The sequence below is a fragment of the Trachypithecus francoisi genome, unplaced genomic scaffold (assembly GCF_009764315.1).
Source record: "Trachypithecus francoisi isolate TF-2019V2 unplaced genomic scaffold, Tfra_2.0 Lachesis_group15, whole genome shotgun sequence".
Taxonomy (NCBI): domain Eukaryota; kingdom Metazoa; phylum Chordata; class Mammalia; order Primates; family Cercopithecidae; genus Trachypithecus; species Trachypithecus francoisi.
In genome coordinates, this window is record NW_022681460.1 from 53,269,372 (window position 1) to 53,286,722 (window position 17,351).

Below are 17,351 nucleotides of genomic sequence, written 5' to 3' on the forward strand. Positions count from 1 at the left end.
TGCTCTATCCTATCACACTAGCTAAGCCAAAAACTGAATTTACTGTAAGGATACAGAGATATTCACAGAAGCCAAGGCAGGAAGTATGATCAGGCCTTAGGCGACGCTAGGTCTCCAATTGGCAAAAAAAAAAAAAAAACAAAACCTATCTGGAGCTAAGCTATTTTCTGGTTCTTCAAGGGCCTCCTTGGTTGGTGTTTTATATTGCTGTGAAAATAGGGCACCACATTTTTGTTCAGTCAGAATCCACCAATCAGCACAAACTGCCCAAATGCCCTATGGTCTGGCCGATGCTCTTGTCTGTGACTGGTCCTCCAGGTGATGACCTGGAGATGCCGCAAGATAAGGGAGCCTTTTTCATTATCAGGAGAAAGCTTATATATCCAAAGAACTTGTGTACTGAACTCGTATTTATTTTATGTATGTTAATTCCTTAAAGTTACCACTTTGGAGAGCCATTATAACAACAACATATATAGTGATCCCTTAGTGTCTGTGGGGGATCAGTTCCAAAATCTCCTTAGTTGCCAAAATCCAAGGATGCACAAGTTCCTTATATAAAATGGCATAGTATTTGCATAAAACCTATGCACTCCCTCCCTTATGCTTTAAATCATCTTTAGATTACTTATAATTATATCTAATACAATATAAATGCTATGTAAATAGTCGTTATACTACATTGTTTTTATTTGCATTATTTTTATTTTTTTATTGTTACTTTTTAATTGTTTTATGTTTTCAAATATTTTTTATCTGCAATTGGTTGAATCCATGGATGCAGAACCCATAGATATGGAAGGTCAACTGGATCAAATATGAGTATAGTGACTTACATTTTAAAAAGCACATTCATGCATATTATCCCTCTTAATATTTGCCATAACCCTATGAGATAGGTGATACCCCCTTTACAGATGAAGAAAGAAGGATTGACAGATATTAAGTTACTTGACAAAGTCTCATAGTTATGGACAAAGTACTGAGTCTCAAGGTGGAAAAATGGCTACAAAGAGTATTTAGATAGCTGTTGGAACCGTAGGAAAGAGAGCGAATTGGACAACATTTAGGGGGTGCTCAAAGGAGTGAGTCAGTGAAGGATCCTAAACAAGTATGGTCAAGAAGGTGAGAAGAGCCAGGTGTGGTGGTACATGTCTGTAGTCCCAGCTACTCAGTAGGCTGAGGTGGGACAGTTGCTTGAGCTCAGGTGTTCAAAGCTGCAGTGAGCTATAATTGCACCACTGCCATTCAGTCTGGGTGACAGAGTAAGATTCTGACTCCAAAAAAAAAAAAAAAGTCACTTGGTACACCTTTGATGCCCAGTTAACTACATATGTACTTCAAATAGATAAAAACATTTTGCTTAAAAAAAAAAAAAAAAAAGGTAAGAGGAAAAACAGGAGAGAGTAGTGTAATGGTAATCAAGAGAAAATAATTTCCAACACTACGGGGTGGTCACCACAATCAAACTGCAGAAAGATCAAGTTCAAAAAGGACAGAAAAGACCCCAGATCTCTTATAGCTTTCAGTGGAAATACCAAGTTTTGTATAAAAGTTGCATTTGCTATTATTACTGACATTTCAGATCTGATCACATGACATCCTGTTCCATCACAATGGTGTCTCTTGATTAGTTGCATATCACATCAAAACAATTTCATATTTTTTGTTGCAGATATTCTCCTACTGCTCTTGTCTTAGCCATCTCTGAGGTGGATGATAACCAAATTGGTAAATTTAGTTTTTACACAAAGGAAGCCGTTCTTAAGGTAAACGATTTATTTTTTAAAAGCAAATGAAAGTAGAATAAAACAATTTGCTCACGTATTTCTTTCAGAAGACATAATACTTTATATAAATTTAACTTTCACATATAAGAAAAGCTTCCATGGGCCGGGCGTGGTGGCTCACGCCTGTAATCCCAGTACTTTGGGAGGCCAAGGTGGGCAGATCATGAGGTCAGGAGTTCAAGACCAGCCTGGCCAACATGGTGAAATCCCATCTCTACTACAAATACATAAATTAGCTAGGCATGGTGGCGTGTGCCTGTAATCCCAGCTACTTGGGAGGCTGAGGCAGGAGAATTGCTTGAACCCAGGAGGTGGAGGTTGCAGTGGCTGCAGTGAGCGAAGACTGTGCCACTGCACTCCAGCCTGGCAACAGAGTGAGACTCCATCTCAAAAAAAAAAAAAAGAAAAAGAAAAAAAAAAGAAAAGCTTCCAATTTCTTAAATAATAATGATGATGGTTTTAGTCCATTTTCTCTTGCTATAACAAAATACCTGAGAGTGGGTAATTTATAAAGAAAAGATGTTGATTTGGTTCATGATTCTGGAGGCTGGAAAGTCCAAGGACATGGTGGCAGCTTCTGGCCAGGGCTTTTGCACTGCATCATAACATGGCAGAAAAGCAGAAGGGCAAGCGATTACATGCAAAAGAGACTACAAGAGCAAGCCAAGCTTGCTTTTATAACATCTGCTCTCTTAAGAAAAAAATCCACTCCCACGATTATGACATTAATCCATTCATGAGGGCTCTAATCTCATGGCTCAATCACCTTCCAACACATAAACTTTTGGGGGACACATTCAAACCATAGTGATGGCCTTGCCTTATTTGATGTGCACATTAGCCTGGTTTGAACCATAGAGACCGCAACACCACTTATAATAACTTCTGTTAGATACTAAAAAAGAAGTTCACATGTAGTGAACAATCTTTGCATAAGGTTTTAAAAATATACATTTGTTATTGGAGCTTTTATCTGGTCTTTCTAAACCTGGTGCTATGTTTTATCTGCTACTTGGATTTCTTTGCTTCTGTATGTGTATTTTTAAAACATTGATCTAATCTTGGCTTTCAGGAGCCTACCACTGAGCACATGTTTGCTAGTTCATTAGAGCCTATTCATCTTTTCCTGACCATTGGGGAAATCTAATGGTGTCCAGCTATAGAGCAAATCAAGCCTGGAGGCTGCCTTCTTGGAATGAAATGCTGCTTAGGGAGAGACCAGATTCAGTCTTATGGCTGAGTAGCAAGCATCCCAGCTCATTTGGCAGTTTGATTCATATATTTACATGTTGAATAAGTGGTGATCTCAACCCTCAACTCACTTCTTTATGCAAGAAATTCCTAATATTTTTCGTATTTTCTTCCTTTAGCTCTTGTTGCATTCAGGAGTGGAAAATATGCAGGTGACTCTTGCTTGCCAAGCTGCTCAGAAAAATGCTTTGATGGTGCCTGTCCAGCAGGTGTACTTCTATCACACCCCGCAAGGGAGCTGTCCTGCTAATGTCAAGGTCAGCCTGCATGACAGAGAAGCCAGAGGCATGTCATCACTCCCACCAGCTAATGTCAGGCTGCCCCTTTCTTCCTTCCTTTTTTCTCTTCTCTCTTTCTCCCTTTCTTTCTCCCTTGCCCCCTACTTTCTCTTTCCTATCTCTTTATCTTCCTTACTTTCCTTTTTTCCTCCTTTCCTTGTTTCCTGTTTGTGAATCAATGTATGACCAAACCCTTACTAGATTTCTTAATTTTCAGTGGTACTTTTTTCTGTATTTCTTGTTTTTTGGTTATTGAGAAATAATTAATGTGATATAAAACATACCACAGGCTGGGTGTGGTGGCTCATACCTGTAACCACAGCACTTTGGGAGGCGGAGGTGGGTGGATCACAAGGTCAGGAGATCAATACCATCCTGGCCAGTATGATGAAACCCCATCTCTACTAAAATACAAAAAACTAGCCGGGTGTGGTGGCACGTGCCTACAGTCCCAGCTACTTGGGAGGCTGAGGCAGGGGAATTGCTTGAACTCTGAAGGCAGAGGTTGCAGTAAGCTGAGATCATGGCACTGCACTCCAGCCTGGCAACATAGTGAGACTCTGTCTCAAAACAAACAAACAAACAAACAAACAAAAACCAGATTATAGTATATAATTCAGTGGCTTTTAGTATATTCACAAGATTATGCAACCATCATCACTATCTAATTCCAAAACATTTTTATCACTCACTCTCAAAAGAAACGTACCCATTAGCAGTTACTTACTTTTTCTCCCTCCCCTCAGTCCCTGGCAACCACTAATCTACTTTCTGTTTCTATAGATTTGCTTATTCTGGACATTTTATATAAATGGAATCATACAACAGGTGACCTTTGGTGTCTGGCTTTTTTCCCTTAGCATAATATTCTCAAAATTTAGCTGTGCTGTAGCATGTATCAGTACTTCATTGTTTCATTGCTAAATAATATTTTATTATATGGATACACCACATTTGTTTCTACTTTTTGGCATTAGGAATAGTGCCACTATGAACATTTATGTATAAGGTTTTTTGTTGTTTTGTTTTGTTTTGTTTGAGATGGAGTCTTGCTCTGTCACCCGGGTTGGAGTGCAATGGCGCGATCTCGGCTCATTGCAACTTCCGCCTCCCGGGTTCAAGCAATTCTCCTGTCTTAGCCTCCCGAGTAGCTGGGACTACAGGTGCATACCATCACGCCTGGCTAATTTTTCGTATTTTCAGTAGAGACAGTGTTTCACCGTATTAGCCAGGATGGTCTTGATGTCCTGACCTTGTGGTCCACCCACCTCAGCCTCCCAAAGTGCTGGGATTACAGGCGTAAGCCAGCAGGCCTGGCCTAGGTATAGAATTTTATGAGGACATATATTTTTTAATTTTCTTGGGTATATACATAGAAATTGGATTGCTCAGATTATATGGTAACTTTATATTTTACATTTTGAGGAACCGCCAAACTGTTTTTCAAAGTGACTGCACTTTTTACATTCCCATCAGCAATGTATGAGGGTTCCAATGTCTCCACATTTTTGTCAGCACTTGTTATTGCCTTTTTATTTTAGCTGTTCTAGTAGGAGTAAAGTAGTATCTCATTTTGGTTTTGACTTGGATTTCCCCATTTACTAAGACCTTGAGCATCTTTTCATTTGCTTACTTGACCATTTGTATGTCTTCTTTAGAGAAATGTCTATTTAAATCCTTTGCCTTTCTATAAAATTTGATGTTTTGGTTTTTTATTGATGAGTTGTAAGAGTTCTTTATATATTCTGAGTAAAAGTCCCTTATAAGGCATATGATTTGCAAGTATATTCTACAGATTGTCTTATGATCTCCATTTAACTATTATTTCATTACTTGTTCTTTTGATGTCGTATTTAAGAAACCATTGCCTAATCTAAAGTTATGAAAACACTCATATGTTTTCTTCTAAGAGATTTATGGTTTTAATTCTTACATTTAGGTCTAGGGTCCATTTATACTTAATTGTGCTATACAATGGGAAGTAGGGGTCCAACTTTATTCTTTTCATGTGGCTAATCAGTTTTCTCAGAACCACTTGTTGAAAAGACTCATATTTCCTCATTAAATTGTCCTGGAACCCTTGCCATAAAAACACTTGACCATAAATGTAAGAATTTATAACTGGACTCTCAATTCTATTCCATTAATCTAAATGCCTGTTTTTATGCCAGTACTACTATGTTTTGATTACTGTAGCTTTGTAGTAAGTTTGAAATTATGAAGCATAATCGCTCCAAATTTGTTTTTCTTTTTCAAGTTTGCTTTAGCTATTTTGAGTCCCTTGCATTTTCACATGAGTTTTAGTGTCAGCTTGCCAATTTTGGGGGCTTTAAAAAAGAGTACATTAGAATTTTGACAGGGATTGCATCAAACCTATAGATTGAGTAGTATTGCCATTTTATTTTATTTTAGTAGGATTGCCATTTTTACAATATTATGTCTTCCAGTTCTTGAGCATGGCATGTCTTTCTATTTATAGACACACCTTGGAGATATTGTAGGTTTGATTCCAGATGGTTCCATGCCAATTTTTTGGTTTCTGAGTGCATATAAAAGTTACTTTTATATTACACTGTAGACAATTAAGTGTGCAACACCATTTTGTCTTAAAAAAAAAACCAATGTACATATACCTCAATTTAAAATACATTATTCACTTGCAGACCAAAGAATATTAAGTTACAAAAAAAGAAAGAGAAAATATATTTTTGCTAAAAAATGCTAATAATCATTTGAGCCTTCAGTGAGTTGTAATCTTTTTGCTGGTAGAGGGTCTTACCTTGATATGGAAGGCTGCTGACTGATCAGAGTGGTGGTTGCGAAGGTTGGGGGCCAGAGGTCTCTGGCAATTTCTTAAAATAAGACAAAATAAAGTTTTCCACATTAATTGACTCTACTTTTCATGAAAATTTGCTCTTTGGCATGTAATACTGTTGGATAGTATTTTACCTACAGTAAAACTTTTTTCAAAATTGAATTTAATTCTCTCAAACTGTGCTTTATCAACTGAGTTTATGTAATATTCTAAATCCTTAGCTGTCATTTCAACAATGTTCACAGCATCTTCACCAGGAGTAGATTCCATCTCAAGAAACCACCTTCTTTCTTAGCTCATCCGTAAGAAGTACCTCCTCATCTGTGTAAGTTTTATCACGAGAATGCAGCAATTCAGTTACATCTTCAGGTTCCACTTCTAATTCTAGTTCTCTTGTTATTTCTGCCACATCTTTAGTGACTCCCTCCACTGAAGTCTTGAACTCCTCAAAGTCCTCCATGAGGGTTGGAATTAACTTCTTCCAAACTCCTGTTAACATGGATATTTTGACCTACTCTCATGAATCATGAATGTTCTTAATGGTATCTAGAATGATAAATCTTCCAGAAGGTTTTCAGTTTACTTTACCCAGATCCATTATGCAAGGGTGTCCAAGACTTTGGCTTCTCTGGGCCACATTGGAAGAAGAAAAATTGTCATGGGCCATACATAAAATACACTAACACTAATGATAGCTGATGAGCTTTAAAAAAAATCACAAGAAACTCATAATGTTTTAAGAAAGTTTACAAATTTGTGTTGGACTGCATTCAAAGCCATTCTAGGCCTCATGCAGCCCATGGGCCATGGGTTGGACAAACTTGCATTAGAGTAATTACTATCCATGGCAGTTGTTGTCTTGTGAAATGTATTTTTTTTTTTTTTTTTTTGAGACGGAGTCTTGCTCTGTCACCCAGGCTGGAGTGCAGTGGTATGATCTCGGCTCACTGCAAGCTCTGCCTCCCAGGTTCACGCCATTCTCCTGCCTCAGCCTCCTGAGTAGCTGGGACTACAGGCGCCCACCACCACACCTGACTAACTTTTTGTATTTGTAGTAGAGATGGGGTTTCACCATGTTAGCCAGGATGGTCTCGATCTTCTGACTTCATGATCCACCCACTCAGCCTCCTAAAGTGCTGGAATTACAGGCGTGAGCCACTGTGCCCAGCCTGAAATGTATTTCTTAATAATGACTTCACAATATGACACAGAGACACAAGACATACTCCTTGATCCATGGCCTGTAGAATGGATGTTGTGTTAGCAGGCATAACAACATTAATCTCTTTGTACGTTTCCATTAGAGCTCTTGGGCACTGTCAATGCACAGTAATGTTTTGAAAGGAATCTCTTTTTCTGAACAGTGAGTGTCTCAACAGTGGGCTTAAGATCTTCAGTAAACTGGCCGGGCGCGGTGGCTCAAGCCTGTAATCCCAGCACTTTGGGAGGCCGAGACGGGCGGATCACGAGGTCAGGAGATCGAGACCATCCTGGCTAACACGGTGAAACCCCGTCTCTACTAAAAATACAAAAAAAAAAAAAACTAGCCGGGCGAGGTGGCGGGCGCCTGTAGTCCCAGCTACTCGGGAGGCTGAGGCAGGAGAATGGCGTAAACCCGGGAGGCGGAGCTTGCAGTGAGCTGAGATCCGGCCACTGCACTCCAGCCCGGGCGACAGAGCGAGACTCCGTCTCAACAACAAAAAAAAAGATCTTCAGTAAACTATGCTGTAAAGAGAGGTGCTGTCATCCAGGCTTTGTTATTCCATTTGTAGAGCACGGGCGGAATAGATTTAGCATAATTCTTAAGGGTCCTAGGATTTGGGGAATGGTAAATGAGCATTTGCTTCCACTTCAAGTCACCAATAGCATTCATCTCTAACAAAAGAGTCAACCTGTCCTTCGAAGCTTTGAAGCCAGGCATTGACTTCTCCTCTCTAGCTATAAGAATACCAGATGGCATCTTCTTTCAGTAGAAGACTGGTTTGTCTACGTTGAAAATCTATTGTTTAGTGTAGCCACCTCTATCAATTATCTCAGCTAGATATTCTGGATAACTTGCTGCAACTTCTGTGTCAGCATTTATCACACTTCACCTTGCACTTCTTTGTTATGGAGATGGCTTCTTTCCTTAACCCTCATGAACCAATCTCTTCTAGTTTCAAACTTTTCTCTCATCCTTCATGGAACTAGAGAGAGTTAGGACCTTGCTTCGGATTAGTCTTTGGCTTCAGGGAATTTTGTGGTTGATTTGATCTTCTATCCAGACCACTAAAACTTTCTCCATATCAATAATAAGGCTGTTTTCCTTTCTTATCATTCTTGTATGCATTAGAGTAACGCTTTTAATTTCCTTCAAAAACTTTTCCTTTGCATTCACAACTTGGCTGTTTTGCACCAGAGGAGTAGTTTTTGGCCTTTTCCAGCTTTTGACATGCCTTCCTTGCTAAGCTTAATCATATTTAGCTTTTGATTGCAAGTGAGAGTCATGTGACTCTTGTTCTCACTTAAACACTTAGAGGCCATTGTAGAGTTATTAATCGGCCTAATTTCAATAGGGTGTCTCAGGGAATAGGGAGATCCGAGGAGAGGGAGGGAAACAGGGGAACGGCCAGTCGGCGAAGCAGTGAGAAGACACACGTTTATTAAGTTCGTCTTCTTATATGGTGTGGTTCATGGCACCCCAAAACATTTACAATAGTAACATCAAAGATCGCTGATGTCGGATCACCAAAATAGACATAATAATGAAACAGTTTGAAATATTGTATGAATTACGAAAATGTGACACAGAGACATGAAGTAAGCATATGCTATTGGGGCCAATAATTTGTTCAATGCAGGGTTGCCACAAACGTTCAACTTGTAAAAAACACAAAATCTGCAAAGCATAATAAAGCTGAGTGCAAGAAAATGAGGTATGCCTTTATTTAGGTCTTCAACTTCTTTCAACAATATTTTATAGTCTTCAGGATACAACTTTTACCCTTTTTCGTTATATATTAATTCCAAAATATTTCATTCCTTTTAACATGATTATAAATTGAATTGTTTTTCTTAACTTCATTTTCAGAGTGTTCTCTTGTATATATGCTAGTTCATTACTAGTAATATATACAAAAGTTGACTTTCGTATATTGATCTTGTATCCTGCAATCTTACTAAGCCAGTTTATTGGTTCTAGTAATTTACAGGTATATGTTTGTGTGTATGTATATGTGTGTGTGTGTGTGTGTGTGTGTGTGTGGTATTTCTTAGGATTTTCTATATACAAGATTATGTTATCTGCAAGTAGAGATAGTTTTGCTTCTTCCTTTTCAATCTTTATGCCTTTTGTTTCTTTTCTTGCCTAATTGCTCTGGCTAGACCCTCCAATACAAGATTGAGTAGAAGTAGTGAAAGTAGATATTATCATATTATTCCTACTCTGAAGGGGAAAACCTTCGGTCTTTCACCATTAGGTATGATATTAGCATTGGTTTTTCATAGGTACCTTTTATCGGGTTGAGGACATTCCCTTCTATTCTAAGTTTGTTGAATATTTTTATTATAAAGGGGTTTTGGATTTTATCTATATACACTTTTTTGTATTTTGTTTTTTTCACTTAATGATATATCTTGGATATCATTCCAAATCAGTTCATAGAGGTTTTCCCCTTTTTGCAACTGTATACTTCTCTTTTATGTGTATACTAGTGAATGTAACTTACGTGTAAAATTAAATATGGTTTTAAGAAATCAACTTTCCAGATAGTTTTATTTTATTTTATTTTATTTTATTTTATTTTTTTTTTTTTGAGACGGAGTTTCGCTCTGTCGCCCAGGCTGGAGTGCAGTGGCCGGATCTCAGCTCACTGCAAGCTCCGCCTCCCAGGTTTATGCCATTCTCCTGCCTCAGCCTCCCGAGTAGCTGGGACTACAGGCGCCCGCCACCTCGCCCGGCTAGTTTTCTGTATTTTTTAGTAGAGACGGGGTTTCACCGTGTTAGCCAGAATGGTCTCGATCTCCTGACCTTGTGATCCGCCCGTCTCGGCCTCCCAAAGTGCTGGGATTACAGGCTTGAGCCACCGCGCCCGGCCTCCAGATAGTTTTAAACATTCTTTAAGCTTTGTGGATTCTACTCAGCTCACCACATTAACCCCTTATCACATTTATCTACCTCTATTTACCCATATCTACTCTCTCTGTTTTTATTTATTTATTTTTTTTCAGAGACAGGGTCTCACTCTGTCACCCAGACTAGAGTGTAGTGGTGTGACCATAGCTCACTACAGCCTCGTATTCCTGGGCTCAATTGATCTTCCCACCTCAGTCTTTCAAGTAGCTGGGACCACAGGTGTGTGCCACCATGTCCTGCCAATTTTTAAATTTTTTCTAGAGATGGGATCTCGCTACATTGCCCAGGCTGGTCTCAAACTCCTGGCCTTGAGCAATCCTCCCTCCCTGGCTTCCCAAAGCAGTGAGATTATAGGCATGAGCCACCATACCTGGCCTGTACTCCTCATATTAATAGGAAAGTACAAATTTATGGGTATGGCAACAATATTGAATGCCAAATACTTCTACTGCCAAATACTCAGTCCCATAGAAATCAGCTGAAGTAGAAAATAGGGGTAGAGTGAGTTACATAGATTTTTAAAAATACGACCCCCAAAATCTTAATTCAGTGCCTATTGTAAGTTAGGCTCAAAAGATAATACTGAGGTACAGTTCCTGACCCAGATGAACCTCTAGGCTGGTGTGTTTAAGGAGGGTAGGCCCACAAGTGGCTCAAAGACAAAGGCACAGAGAGGTTCAACAAGCTATACAGAAGGAGATTAAAGGAACGAGAATACACATCTGGGGAAACAGGAAGGGCAGCACAGGGAGGGGGCATTTGGGAAAACCCTGAAGGATGAGTTTTTTGGCAGGCAGAGATGACCAGTTGATCATTCGGAGTAGAGGAAAGACCCTTCAGATACCCAGGCATGGGAGACAGAAAGGGCAAATGGGGACCAGGAAAAATCGAGAAGCCCAACTTGATAACCACCTATGATTTTCATACACAGTTGATATAGAGAATCCTTTATTCAGTCAATTTGATCTTGTAAAGAATACCAGTATATAAAACAGATACAAGTGGGGCTGTTCTGGTTGAAGTGAAGGTTGAGAGCTTATAAGTCATCTCCTGAGATAAATCCAAGGAGCACATGTTAAAAGATACTGGACAGGAGCACAGGACAGGGGTGGAAGGCGGGAAAGTGATAGCCTGCAGCATGGGGAAGGGTAGGGAGGCATTAGGGTAACAGCCTGGGAAGGTGGGCTAGGACTATAATGTGGGTGCCCTGAAAGACCCAGCCCGGGTGTCATCACCCCAGAGAGCCTTTTCCTAGTTTCTCAGATCACTAGTTACTATATTTTCTACATATAAAATCATTTGTACTTCAATTATGTTTTCCACATTATACTGACTGTGAGGACGACCCCTTGTGTATTTTTTTTGTCTTTGTGTCTGCCTAGTAGACAGACACAAAGACAAGTGGGAAATATCATTCATTGAATGATTGCCGAATTCCCACTTAATAGAGATTTAAAACGCTATAGACAGACAGAAAGGCAAATAATAAGTACCATTTGTTGAGTGATTGCTGAATTCACACTTAAAAGTTTTTGAGCTGAGGAAGGACCTGACCTGGGATTCTCATTAGGAATATTCACTGTGTTTGACAGGTTGAAGGGGAGAAAGGTAAGTTAGGGAGACCAAAAGGGAAGAAGATGTGAAGTCTTGAGCCATGGGTGCAGTTAGGGAGACCAAAAGGCAAGAAGATGTGAAGTCTTGAGCCATGGGTGCAGCCGTGGGGATGAGCGGGAGGGATGGGTGTGAGCAGGAGTGTTGGAATGCATGCGGCACACAGGCCTGGGGTGAGCTCCCAGACAAGATTGAACATTCCTACCAGGTTGCCACCCTCAAATGCACACCCTTCAAACTTATCTTCCACCTGCTACCGTGCTTCCCTCCAGCCTCAGAGTGTGAAGTGTTCCTCTTCCCAGTCAAGTTCAATGCCTCTCACCAACATTCTCTATCCATTTCCTTTTCTGAGGCCTTGACTCATTGGTTATCTTCTTTCCCTGCTGCACTTTCAAGCTTTTCCTCCATTACCTCTTTCCACTTACAAGTACTTCCCACATTCCACTTATGTGCAGGCTAGATTGTTTTCATCCTCTCCAGAAAGCTTAACTGAATCCTATGTGCTTCTCTGGCCAGTACCCTAATTATGACCTTTCTTTTTTATTCAGGTTTATTGAAAGGATGTTCTTTTTTTTTTTTTTTTAATTATACTTTAAGTTCTAGGGTACATGTGCACAACGTGCAGGTTTGTTACATATGTATACATGTGCCATGTTGGTGTGCTGCACCCATTAACTCATCATTTACATTAGGTATATCTCCTAATGCTATCCCTCCCCCCGACTCCCCACAATAGGCCCCGATGTGTGATGTTCCCCTTCCTGTGTCCAAGTGATCTCATTGTTCAATTCCCACCTATGAGTGAGAACATGCGGTGTTTGACTTTCTGTTCTTGTGATAGTTTGCTCAGAATGATGGTTTCCAGCTGCATCCATGTCCCTACAAGGACACGAACTCATCGAAAGGATGTTCTTTAACCCCCTAGCTCTATATCCTTTCATTGTAATGTAGCTTGCTCTTCCACCACTCCCTTGAAACTTCTCTCACTAGAGTCAGCAATGACCTCTCAATTGTTAAATCCAGGGAACATTATTCAGATGTTGTATTTGACTACTTTCCTTCACTTAATGCTGTTGACCACTCCCTTGTCCTCGATACTCTTCTTCCTCTGCTTCTGTGACTCTATTCTCTCCTGGATCTCTTCCACATCTTTGATTCTTCTTTCTCATTTTCCTGGAGTGGGGGACCTCTTCTCCACCCATCTCTAACATGATGGTGTTTTCCTGGATCCTCTTTTTAGAGCTCCTATTCTCCTTTCATATTCTCCCTTGGTGATCTCATCGACTCTTGAGGTTTAAAACCTCCAGTATACTGTCAACTTTCAAATCTACATCTCTTCATGGAACCTCTCTCCCAAGCCCCAAACTAGAGTATCTAAATGCTTCACAGATAGTGTTTGGATATCCCATAAACACCTCAACTCAGTATCAAAAGGCAACTCATTCTTCTCCCATCTAATTCTCTAGTATTTCTATTCTTGGTTAAGGTAGCAACATCTGAGTAGTCAGACAGGGTTTTGTTTTTGTTTTTGTTTTTGTTTTGAGATGGAGTTTCACTTGTGTCACCCAGGATGGAGTGCAATGGTGCAACATTGGCTTACTGCAACCTCCGCCTCCCAGGTGCCAGTGATCCTCCTGCCTCAGCCTCCCAAGTAGCTGGAATTACAGATGCACACCACGATGTCTGGGTAATTTTTATATTTTTAGTAGAGACGGGGCTTCACCATGTCAGCCAGGCTGGTCTCGAACCCCTGACCTCAGGTGATCCGCCTGCCTTGGCCTCCCAAAGTGCTGGGATTACAGGCATGAGCCACCATGCCCAGCCGTCAGACAGGATTAAAATGTGGGTATTGTCCTCAACTCCTCTGGCTTTCTTACCTTAGATCAATCAAGCACTACCTCTTGCCAATATCACACTCTACATATTTATTGAACATAGCCCCTCTTCTCCATCCCCACTGCCTTAGTTTAAACTCTCATTATCTCACTTGTGTGACTGTAATGACCTTCTAACTGGCCTCCATCCCTCTGGGTCCATGATACCTCCTTGATTAAACCCCTTCAGTGGCTTCTTGTAGACCAAAGAGCAAAACTCAACCTCCTTAGCTAGGCATGCAAGGCCTTCACTGCCTGACCCCACCCCTCTATTCTGCTGCTTCCCCTGCCCTCTATTTGAAGTATCCTAAACATTTTGTGCTGTTTCATGTCTCTCTGCTTCTATTCATATTTCCCAGAGAATTTTAACCTTATTTGACCACATCCCACCCTGCCATTTTATTCTTTGGCCTTCAGATTCAACTCAGTCATTGTATCTTCTAGGATGTGTTCGTGACTCTTTTAACTTGGCTAAAGAGCATTTTGTGACTACTTCATTATGAAATGGTATAGTGTAATACACACGCACACATTGCTCCTCTTACAAGTGTGAAATTAGGCTAAAGAGCATTTTGTGACTACTTCATTAGGAAATGGTATAGTGTAATACACACGCACACATTGCTCCTCTTACAAGTGGGAAACTAGGCTAAAGTGCATTTTGTGACTACTTCATGATGAAATGGTATAGTGTAATACACACGCACACATTGCTCCTCTTACAAGTGTGAAACTAGGCTAAAGTGCATTTTGTGACTACTTCATGATGAAATGGTATAGTGTAATACACAACACATTGCTCCTCTTACAAGTGTGAAACTAGGCTAAAGTGCATTTTGTGACTACTTCATGATGAAATGGTATAGTGTAATACACACGCACACATTGCTCCTCTTACAAGTGTGAAACTAGGCTAAAGTGCATTTTGTGACTACTTCATGATGAAATGGTATAGTGTAATACACACACGCACACATTCTCCTCTTACAAGTGTGAAACTAGGCTAAAGTGCATTTTGTGACTACTTCATGATGAAATGGTATAGTGATATACACACGCACACATTGCTCCTCTTACAAGTGTGAAACTAGGCTAAGTGCATTTTGATTTTGTGACTATTCATGATGAAATGGTATAGTGTAATACACACGCACACATTGCTCCTCTTACAAGTGTGAAACTAGCTAAAGTGCATTTTGTGACTACTTCATGATGAAATGGTATAGTGTATACACACGCACACATTGCTCCTCTTACAAGTGTGAAACTAGGCTAAAGTGCATTTTGTGACTACTTCATGATGAAATGGTATAGTGTAATACACACGCACACATTGCTCCTCTTACAAGTGTGAAACTAGGCTAAAGTGCATTTTGTGACTACTTCATGATGAAATGGTATAGTGTAATACACACGCACATTGCTCCTCTTACAGTGTGAAACTAGGCTAAAGTGCATTTTGTGACTACTTCATGATGAAATGGTATAGTGTAATACACACGCACACATTGCTCCTCTTACAAGTGTGAAACTAGGCTAAAGAGCATTTTGTGACTACTTCATGATGAAATGGTATAGTGTAATACACACGCACACATTGCTCCTCTTACAAGTGTGAAACTAGGCTAAAGTGCATTTTGTGACTACTTCATGATGAAATGGTATAGTGTAATACACACGCACACATTGCTCCTCTTACAAGTGTGAAACTAGGCTAAAGTGCATTTTGTGACTACTTCATGATGAAATGGTATAGTGTAATACACACGCACACATTGCTCCTCTTACAAGTGTGAAACTAGGCTAAAGTGCATTTTGTGACTACTTCATGATGAAATGGTATAGTGTAATACACACGCACACATTGCTCCTCTTAAGTGTGAAACTAGGCTAAAGTGCATTTTGTGACTACCTCATGATGAAATGGTATAGTGTAATACACACGCACACATTGCTCCTCTTACAAGTGTGAAACTAGGCTAAAGTGCATTTTGTGACTACCTCATGATGAAATGGTATAGTGTAATACACACGCACACATTGCTCCTCTTACAAGTGTGAAACTAGGCTAAAGTGCATTTTGTGACTACCTCATGATGAAATGGTATAGTGTAATACACACGCACACATTGCTCCTCTTACAAGTGTGAAACTAGGCTAAAGTGCATTTTGTGACTACTCATGATGAAATGGTATAGTGTAATACACACGCACACATTGCTCCTCTTACAAGTGTGAAACTAGGCTAAAGTGCATTTTGTGACTACTCATGATGAAATGGTATAGTGTAATACACACGCACACATTGCTCCTCTTACAAGTGTGAAACTAGGCTAAAGTGCATTTTGTGACTACCTCATGATGAAATGGTATAGTGTAATACACACGCACACATTGCTCCTCTTACAAGTGTGAAACTAGGCTAAAGAGCATTTTGTGACTACTTCATGATGAAATGGTATAGTGTAATACACACGCACACATTGCTCCTCTTACAAGTGTGAAACTAGGCTAAAGTGCATTTTGTGACTACTTCATGATGAATGGTATAGTGTAATACACACGCACACATTGCTCCTCTTACAAGTGTGAAACTAGGCTAAAGTGCATTTTGTGACTACTTCATGATGAAATGGTATAGTGTAATACACACGCACACATTGCTCCTCTTACAAGTGTGAAACTAGGCTAAAGAGCATTTCGTGACTACTTCATGATGAAATGGTATAGTGTAATACACACGCACACATTGCTCCTCTACAAGTGTGAAACTAGGCTAAAGAGCATTTTGTGACTACTTCATGAGGAAATGGTATAGTGTAATACACACGCACACATTGCTCCTCTTACAAGTGTGAAACTAGGCTAAAGTGCATTTTGTGACTACTTCATGATGAAATGGTATAGTGTAATACACACGCACACATTGCTCCTCTTACAAGTGTGAAACTAGGCTAAAGTGCATTTTGTGACTACTTCATGATGAAATGGTATAGTGTAATACACACGCACACATTGCTCCTCTTACAAGTGTGAAACTAGGCTAAAGTGCATTTTGTGACTACCTCATGATGAAATGGTATAGTGTAATACACACGCACACATTGCTCCTCTTACAAGTGTGAAACTAGGCTAAAGTGCATTTTGTGACTACCTCATGATGAAATGGTATAGTGTAATACACACGCACACATTGCTCCTCTTACAAGTGTGAAACTAGGCTAAAGTGCATTTTGTGACTACCTCATGATGAAATGGTATAGTGTAATACACACGCACACATTGCTCCTCTTACAAGTGTGAAACTAGGCTAAAGTGCATTTTGTGACTACCTCATGATGAAATGGTATAGTGTAATACACACGCACACATTGCTCCTCTTACAAGTGTGAAACTAGGCTAAAGTGCATTTTGTGACTACCTCATGATGAAATGGTATAGTGTAATACACACGCACACATTGCTCCTCTTACAAGTGTGAAACTAGGCTAAAGTGCATTTTGTGACTACCTCATGATGAAATGGTATAGTGTAATACACACGCACACATTGCTCCTTACAAGTGTGAAACTAGGCTAAAGTGCATTTTGTGACTACTTCATGATGAAATGGTATAGT

The 17,351-nt window shown here is 39.9% G+C and overlaps 1 protein-coding gene across 1 annotated transcript in view; it reads left to right on the plus strand.

Moving 5' to 3' along the window:
* The window catches only part of LOC117097188, a 45,828-nt gene extending 42,282 nt beyond the window's left edge, over window positions 1-3,546 (plus strand). Inside the window, exons 10-11 of the mRNA XM_033234825.1 lie at window positions 1,676-1,769; window positions 3,161-3,546. Of these exons, the coding sequence (XP_033090716.1) occupies window positions 1,676-1,769; window positions 3,161-3,493 (427 nt within the window). The 3' untranslated portion in view covers window positions 3,494-3,546. The remainder of the gene's footprint in view (window positions 1-1,675; window positions 1,770-3,160) is intronic.
* The last annotated feature ends 13,805 nt before the right edge of the window (window positions 3,547-17,351 follow it).